Here is a 9,603-nt window from a genome sequence, read left to right on the forward strand (position 1 = left end):
CAATCATTGTTATTCAACTGCGGTTTCCTGGAATTTTTTGAATGATTTTGAAAACGTCGGCTTGAATCATCAGAACTTGAGGATTCTGGAATTTGAGAGCATTGACCTACTTCAAAATTTTCTATGGGTAATTCATGAAATATTGATCGAAGAGTTGTGGTTCCTTGAACTGATGACTTCGGTAGAGATGATTTAACTACCGCAGAGTAGGTCTTAGAAGGAACTTCGGTGGGACACTTTTGGGACATTTGACTACAATGTGAGACACTGTGGTCTGAGGACAAGGATGGAAAGTCCTTTGAGACTTCGGAGCCTTCAACAACAATTTCTTCATCAATTATGGATGAAATTTGAGAATTTGAATGGATGATGCCACTGATAGGAATTTGATCATATGTGTGACCAGAAGCCTCAGACACAATTTCCTCAATGACACAATTATTGCTTAAATTGTACAGTCTATCGAAGTCGGTTTTGATATCTTCGGGTAAAGTCTTGTCATTGACAAGGAAATGAAATTCTCTATCAGGAGGGACATACAATCTGTCTTTGTTGAACCGGGGTAAGGAATCCATTGTGGTAGGATATCCATTTGACTAACCCTAATTATATGTATTGTCCACGGTTCCATTGTTTACCAAATTTTCAATAGCCTCACTTTCATTAAACAATTTTTCAATTAATAGATTTAAGCGTACAATTTCTCTTTGAGCTAAATCTCTCTGGTTCAAAGCTATCTCTAATTGGGTTTCGCTTATCATTCTAGCATCTTTTTCTAACTCCAGATCCTTCTCTAACATAGCCATCTTAAGTCTCTTGTTATCCAGTCGTCCTCTCACGTGGAACATCTCTTGGGACGCAATGTTCTTCTCATCTAAGGCTTTGTTATAGTCTGTAAGGACGACATCACAAGTGTCATTAAGATCATCTATGTAGGGTTGACAGTCATGCATACTATAATTTAAAGTTTGGATCATGAGTTTTACCTGTTCGACGATGCTTAGAGTCCCATCCTTTGCCATGTAGTAGTAGTTTTTGTTCAACATTGTAGACCCATCATCATCCGCAGTGGCCAGCATGCAAATTTTCCCTTTTCCTTTAACACTGCTGATGGTCTCTTCTTCGTCTCCGGATGACCAAACTTGATGGTCTCTTTTGATATGGGCCACATATGCCCTTGCCTTTTCCTTTTCTTCCAGCTCTTGAGCCATTCTAAGGTAGAATGCTCTGTCTTTGACTATATTGGCCTTACAATCTTTTGCAAAGTGATTTTCTTTGTTGCATTTATGACAAATCACAATATTAGTCTTGTCTTCTAATTGAGTACTGGAGTCAGTGTTCTGAGGAGATTGTGGTACTTCCTTTGGTTGATTGTTCTGAGAGCCCTTGGGATATCGAGAATGGTTGTTCTAAGAACCGAAGTTACGGTTGAATGGAGGTTTGTTGAACTATTGATTCTTGCGGAAGGAAGGAGGTGGTATACGTTTGAACTGTTGGCTAACCAGAGCAATAGCCTTCTGAAACTCTTCTTCATCATTATACTCAGAATCCGCTTCGTATGACTGCAGTGGAGTGTCATACGATGAAGAGTAGGGTGACTGTGGTGGGGCATGTGCTATAAGAGCAAGCGGTCCTCCGAAGTCAGCACAGTCTTTGAGTATAGTGGATTCTTGTGCTTGAAGCTCTCCGTAAAGCTTGTAGAGTGAGAGAGAGTGAATCTTCCTGTCTCCTTGAACTATCATCTTAGCCGTAGTCCAATGTATTCCTAAACCATTAAGAAATTGGAGATTGGTTTCATGGTTACTGCGGATGGTGCCCGCATTGGATAACTTAGTGACTATCAGGTTGAACCTCTTGAAGGAGTCTTCCAAACTTTCACCAATATGAGCTTTAAAGTTGTTGAAGTCATTGAGTGTTGTAGTGAGCTTCTTGTCTTGTACTTGTTCTGAGCCTTCGTACAGGTTCTTCAGTACATTCCAGATCTCTTTTGCTGACTTGCAGTTTATGATAATATCAAAGTTGTCAGGAGCAACGCCGCAGGAAATTTCATAAAAGGCAACATCATCAATTTCCATTTTGTCGAGATCATCCTTGGGACGGCTCATGGCTGGTTGACCTCCTCCTATCCTGGTTGCAGCGCCATCAGTTTGGACTGGTGTAAGGATTGGAACATGTGGTCCTTCTTCTACAGATCGCCATACATCTCTTCCTAGTCTTCTTAAGTACCTCTCCATTCTTTGTGACCAGCGATGATATTCATTTGCTACCAGTATTGGAGCTCGGTTAGAGCCACCAACACTATTGGAGACATTCAGAGATAACGATTATGACATTTGAGATTTTTTTTTGATTTTTTTTGATTTTTTTTTAAAATGAGCTTTAGTGGTATAGAAGGCCTTATGAAAAATCAGAGTTCCGATATTCAAAAAACAACCACTTTGGCTCTGATACCAGTTGTTGAGAGAAAAACTTGGAGACACACTTGAACAAACGTTAGAACAAGTATATTGCGGAATATTTAATCTCAAAGGATCTAAACGCTCAACAATAATATAGTTAGATAGTTAGATAGTTAGTTGCGGAAAGTAAAGAAATATAAATGACGGCAATTGTTATATCAAGAATACACTGAAGCTGATTCATAACAAGGAATGCATTCACTCCGAGTTAATAAGGAAGATCAAACTTAGTGATTAAGTCTTAAAGACTTGCTCCGGAGAGAGGTTATAGTCTGATATGTTTCAGTAACAATTTAGAGTAAGAAGAGTAGAAAGATAGAGAAATGAAGAAGATAACTTGGAGAAATATATTCAGAATAATTCACAAGTCATCAGTGATCGGGTGATAAGAGTAAGTAGAGATAATAGTGAGAATTGCAAGAGTAAGAAGTGGTATTTAATACAACAGAATGAGTCTTTATTTATAGAGTCTTAGAACTAAACTACAACTCTATAAGCAGCCGTGCAAGGCATGCTGGATAATAGAGTGTATTACATAAAGATAAGAAAAGTAATTAAGTAGACTGCAGATTGATTATGGTTGCTGAAGAAGAACTGACTCCGGGTGCTGAATTGGCTGCGGGTGCTGAACCGTTGCGGTAGAGAGATGGTTGCGGTAGCTGAGTTCAAGAGGGTCACTTTTATGTTTCAACAAAGCTCTTATCATCCCCTGAATCAAATAGTATTGTTGCATATATGTTGTTTAGTAGAAACATACCAGTCACCACAAACATGTCTTATATTACATTTCTAGCACCTATCACAAATTCCCTTCCTCTGCCATTTCCTCCCTGGGTCTTTAACTATGGACACTCTTTTTTGAAATGGCTTACTTCTCCACATTCATAAAACCACGATTTACACTGTTACTATTTCCAGGTTTAGCTACTGGAGTAGGGATCCCAGAGAACTTACCAGTATGACCCTTTCGGTTGAAATTGTTATAATGTATTTCCCGACATTCACCTATATGGAGATTGTTGCATTTGTTACATTTTGGCTGAAATCTAGTGTATTATTTTTGTGGAGTAGGTTTTGGCGATCAAATGTTTTCACCTTTCCAGTATTTTGGTTCTTCCATGGGGATTTTTTTTCTTTGGTGTCTTCATCAGACTTTCATTTATTATCTCTAACTCTAGGTGTGTCTGCTTTCTTTACTAGGGTTCCTTGGTGGATACACTGGGTAGCCAAGTTGAAGGCTAGAAACTTGTCAATATCAAAGGTAGTTATCCTTGAAGAAGTGCATGCCCTTGAATTTGAGGAACTATTCCCCAAATGTACCTCTTGACCTTTTTGTACTCAGGTGTAACGAAGAACGGTCATAGTGTAAACAGATCATTAAATCGAGTGATATAGGAAAATAATATCTACACCATTCATGGGGATCTTCTAGTTTTCTTTTCTAACTTCTACATTTCGTTTATGGGGCAATATTCTTCTATGAGCATTTGCTTCAACTCATACCATAGAAGAAAATATGTTGCATCCATGCCCATAGTCTTGGAATGATCATTTCACCATAAAATTGTTGTATCCATGAACATGTAGGTGGCGAGCTGAACCTTATATTCTTGGTCATAAGAGCTAATATGGAATACATATTCCTTCCTTTCTATCCAACGAGTAATTCCTACCAGCCCTGCATTACCATAGAATAAGCGACGTTTTTAATGTTTGTATTGATCGGAACACTCAAGTATGAATAATGAAGAACAAACAATGAGTAAGAAAGAAAAAAAACAAGAATAATCACAAATATGTTTTCACTAAGAAAAGGTTCTCACAAAGAGAATTGTCACAAAAAAGAGAGGCACAAAGCTCTATTAGGGTTTAACCCTAATAATATACTATATACTATTATAGAAATGGAGATCCAACTATTTTGGAGGTATATTCTAATCTATGTAAGGCCTGATCCTAAACAATAAGGTTACGGATTAGATATCTATTTTATAATTACAAAGTATATTTTCCTAATATACATACAATCCCTAAGACCATGTGGATCACGCTATTGTTGATCAAGCTAGTTCTGGCACTGGTGTTAGTGGAAAACATGTTATGTGTTTGACTTAACAGATCATAAGGTGTGACCTTACAATTTCCCGCCTATCTAATGATGTCAAAAATAATTTTCAAAGGAGTAGTCAAAATCATCATTGGAGAACTTTTCAGCTTCCGTCATAATCTTAAGTTTCAAGCACTTAAATTCATCAAGATGAAGAATAGTTAAACACTTACTAAGTTCAAGATAGATCAACACATGATAGCCTCGTTCTAGTTCTTTATGATGCATGCCCTCCAAACAAAGATTAAAAATATGCGTAGTAGAAGCAACAAGAAGATTGTTGGTGCACTGAAAGAATATTTGACTCTGACTGTCAAGATAGAAGATACTATGTTCTGGTTCCCGAATGAACATGTGTTTAGCTGGCTCAACACCCACTAGAAGCTTGTTGTTTATGTAAATAGTTCCATAAAGAAGAAGGAAATTATTATACTTGGATACTCTGGGCTTGCTTGTCCTATATGCGGTGGATGGTTGAGATGGACCTGAAGGTACTATGTTCGACTTCTTGGCTTTGTTAACCAATTGATGAATTGCTAATTTTACATCCTAATCATGAACACCTTTTTGATAGCTCTGATAGTTGCAATTCTTGATTCTGTTGGGAACTTAACTAAACCATGGATGGTGGACGCAACAACTTCAATTTTGAGCATCGTTGTTCTCCTAAGAATAATGATGTTCTTGGATGCTGCTCGCACTACCACGAAATGTAGTAACATTGTCTTCCGTTTTACTTCGGGTTCGCTTTCCAGGGTGAACAGAAGAGAAATTTCCTTGAGTGGTGTAATGTTGTACCCTACAACCCGACTTATCTGGATGGTGATAAGTCCAACCCTTCTCTCCATTTGGCAGATAGATGCCTGAAACATTGTTCGAAGATGATGTCAGTTGCACTTCCTCCTTCAACACCTGTAAATTGTAGTGTTCTTTATCCACCCTATGATTGTGAGGGGATCATCCCCTCACCATTTTGGGGGGATTCGATCACGTGGAGCGAAATGTAATTATGTGCCCGTCATAGCGGAGGGGATTGGTCGGGGGTTTGCCTGGTGTTTGGTATTGATGACAAGAATTTCCGGTCCTTTCTTGTTTTTCTAGGGTTCTTCTTTGATTGGTCTTGTGGTTGGCTCACTTATTTTGGGTCGTTCGCGGAGGGTTCTGGCTATCTCTATGAGTTTCCATTGGTCAATGCATTCGTCTATTTCTTTCTTTAGAACGTTGCAGTCAGCCGTGTCGGGCCATGGCTATTTGTGGAATTCACAATATTTGGACCTATCTGGTGGTTTGTATGGAAAATTATGGGTTTCTTTGGGTTTTTCAGTGTTGGATTGTACATCTAGGCGTCTATACCGCCTTTCATCTCTCTGATATGGTCTAAGGAAATACCACCTTTTGTTCCCTCGTTTGGTTTGGTTGTGGTGGTGGTTCTCCTTCGGCCTGCCCCACTGGGAGGTTCCTGCCATCGGGTATGCTTCTTTTGATTCCGTTCCATCCTCTTTCCGTAAATATTTTTGGACTCTTTCATTCATTTATTTTCTAGTGGTTGGTATTTTGCCGAAAAATTTATTGTTACAATGGTCCGGGAAGGAGTCCATGTGTAAAGTCTCCTGTGACAAGATGGTCACTCTTCCCTGGGACATCTAGTGTTGCCTCAGTGAAATGTTCAAAGTAATCTCTAATCGATTCCCCCTCATGTTGTTTTCAACCAATTATATCTCTGATGTCGCTTCTATATTTTCGTAATTACATGAAATTAGTGAGGAATAATTCCTTTAGTTCTGCGAAGTTGCAAATGATGTTTGGTGCTAGGCTTTTGAACCAGGCCCCTTCATTTTCGTATAAGGTAGTGGGAAAATCGGTGCACTAGAAGCGTTAGTCTATCTTCAATGACTGCATGTGCCATTCGTGTGTGTCTATATAGTTGTCTGACAGGGGCGGACACAGGAATTAGTAGTAGGGGTTGCACAAATTTTTTTGTCTGGTCGAACATAATATAGAACGTTAAAAAAAATCCGGTCAAACATAATATAAACCATCTAATACAAATTTTTTTTCTGGTTAAACATTATATAACAACTATCTATTATAATTTAAATTTGTCATCTACGTGCATACATCTTTTGAAATTGCTCCATTACTTTTTCATCCTCAACTTTCGTAAGTGCTTCCGTCTCGACATTACAAAGCAATGTGTCGTTCAAAAATTCATCGCCAATTTTGCTACGCAAGTCTGTCTTCAAGAGCTTCAACTTTAAAAAACATCTTTCTACACTTGCGGTCGCTACGGGTAATATCACAGCCAACTTTAAAAGCTTATAAACCAAAGGATAAGACCGATGCTTCCCTGTACTAACCATCAAACGAGAAAGGTCGGAAATTCCTTTCAAACTAGTGAAACGCTCATCTTTAATGCAAGAGTGATAAAATATCTCAAGTTGTCCTTCGAGGTCTATCATATCTGAATCATCAAAGTCATACTTGTATAACTTACCCAATTTCAATAACTTTGATTTGTCAAATTGTGCAAATGAATCACAAGGGCTCAAAGCAGCCATGTATTTTAGTAATTGGGTGCTTGTTTCACTAAATCGATCCCGATATTCTGTAAGTTGCATATCTACCACCGTGTTGAAGATTTCAACCTCAAAATGAAACCTATTAGTCTTTGTAGTCCTACGGTTTCTCGCACCAATATACAACTATTCCATATCTAAAGTTTCAATTTCGTGTGTTGACAAAAAGAGGATACTTTTGGCAAAATGCTAGCAAACCCTATGTTTCTAAAAGACTGCAATGCCTCCATTGTCCCTCTAACCATCGAAGCCGCTTCCAAAATGTCTAGATCTTTTCTTTGAAGTTGCTTTGACAATGTACCCGTGAGGTGTAAAATGTCATACATCGTATGTAAGTAAAACACGAACTCATATGATTTAAAATATGCTAAGATTCCAGATGCTTGTTGACGGTTTGCCAATGTGCCTCCCTCCTCTTTCACAAAATCTAAAACTACAAGAACATCCGCAAACAACTTCATCAAACTTGTGAGTGTGTTGAAATGTGAACCCCATCTTGTTTCTCCCGCTCGAATAAGTGTGGTCTCTTGATTTAACCCTCTTCCTGTTTCAAGATCACCACTACACAAGCCTTTTTGCACCCTTTCTCTTGCTTGTTCTCGTAGTAAGTCTTTTCTTTTACACGAGGCACAAACAACATTAACCACCAACGAAATTTGCTCAAAAAAGTCACTAACACCATCATCCTTCTTTGCTACAGCCACAACTACTAGTTGAAGTTGGTGTGCAAAGCAATGTACATAAAAAGCTGTGTCATTCTCTTGTAATATCAAAGCTTTCAAACCATTGAATTCCCCTCGCATATTGCTAGCCCCATCGTAACCTTGTCCTCTTATCTATTAAAATTTAAAACAATTAATATATATATATATATATATATATATATATATATATATATATATAATTAAAATGAAATAAAAAAAAGTAAAGAATAAATTACCTGACTAAAACTCAACTTATTACTTGTAAGTACTTCATTTATGGCATTTTTGAGGGTCAAAGAAGACGTATCCTTCACGTGCACTATTCCTATGAATCTTTCTTTGACAAAGCCAAGACTATCGACATAACGCAAAACAATAGCCATTTGTTCCTTTTTTGAAACATCACTAGATTCATCAACTAGTAAAGCAAAAACATCTTAACCAATCTCTTCACGAATACTCAAAAGTACTTCTTGTGCAAAACATTGCACAAGTTCTTTTTGAATTTTAGGGGAAATTAGTTGATTGTTTTTAGGAGCATTTTCTAAAGTATTGTTGAAAATCTCTTCACTAGTCTCTCGAATGGCTTTTAACACTTCAATGTAAAGCCCTCTATTTTCCGAGTTAACCGACTCGTCATGACCACGAAACGGTAAACCGATTTTTAATAAAAGTCTAACAACAATAATAGAAACACGTAATCGAGCTTTATATTTATTGTCCTCCGCTTCGGTTTGCCTCCTCAAGACTACATTAATTGCTTGTTTTTCCCTCATTAAAAACTCACACTTTTCTCTTGCTTTGTTGTGAAAACTATCAACACCACCCACATGAGTCCGAAATGCATCTTTTTTATTCCAAGTATCAAAACCTTGGGAAACAAATGCATCTCTCCCTCCTTTTTTTCCCATGAGGTCCCCACACAAATAACAATATAAAAAATATGCACAATTCTTTTTCACACTATATTCCAACCAATCAAAGTCATTAAACCATGAAGGAACGAATCTTCTAAATCTATCACCTATTTTTTTTAGGAAACTTATGTGCCCTTACTTGACATGGTATTTGAAGCAAATATGCTCTTCATACATCATCTCTTATATTTGAATTTTAACTTGTAATCAATGGACTATCCGCCGGGTCCTTTGGAAGATCTTTCAAGTCAACGTTATCATTAGGTTGGTTAGAACATGGTGTTTGTGGAGTTGGATTAGAAACCGAAGGGATTGAATGATTGGTGATTGGTGTTTGTGGAGTTGCATTAGGATTAGAAACGGAAGGAATTGATTGATTGGTGATTGGTATTTGGGAACATTCTTCACCACTTTCATTAGGATTAGGTCTTTGTCTTTTGGTAAAAAAAAATCACTTAGTTTAACCTACAAAAATATAACAATTACACCTAATCAAACAATAAAACAAGTTGATTTCACCTAATCAAATAAAATTTAATAAAAACATAACAATTACACCTAATCAAACAATAAAACAAGTTGCTTTCACCTAATCAAACAAAAATTCAATAAAAACATAACAATTACACCTAATCAAACAATGACTTCAATAAAACAAGTTGCTTTCACCTAATCAAACAATCAATTCAATAAAAAACATATGAATTTCACCTAATCAAACAATCAATTCAATAAAAAAAAAACATAGCAATATATGAATATAACCTAATCAAACAATATAACTTCAACAAAACAAATCAATTTCACCCAAGTCAATCAATAACTTTAAAAAACATATCA

The 9,603-nt window shown here is 37.0% G+C and overlaps 1 protein-coding gene across 1 annotated transcript; it reads right to left on the reverse strand.

The window, feature by feature from the left end:
• Positions 1 to 6,668: 6,668 nt before the first annotated feature.
• LOC111878149 (uncharacterized) lies at positions 6,669 to 8,229 on the reverse strand. The gene is made up of 3 exons (XM_023874661.2): positions 8,083 to 8,229; positions 7,385 to 7,978; positions 6,669 to 7,268 (listed from the first exon to the last, which is right to left on the reverse strand). The coding sequence occupies exons 1-3, from the start codon at positions 8,227 to 8,229 to the stop codon at positions 6,669 to 6,671; spliced, it is 1,341 nt and encodes a 446-aa protein (XP_023730429.2).
• Between the last annotated feature and the right edge of the window lie 1,374 nt (positions 8,230 to 9,603).

The sequence above is a fragment of the Lactuca sativa genome, chromosome 5, assembly GCF_002870075.4.
Source record: "Lactuca sativa cultivar Salinas chromosome 5, Lsat_Salinas_v11, whole genome shotgun sequence".
NCBI classification, from domain to species: Eukaryota; Viridiplantae; Streptophyta; class Magnoliopsida; order Asterales; family Asteraceae; genus Lactuca; species Lactuca sativa.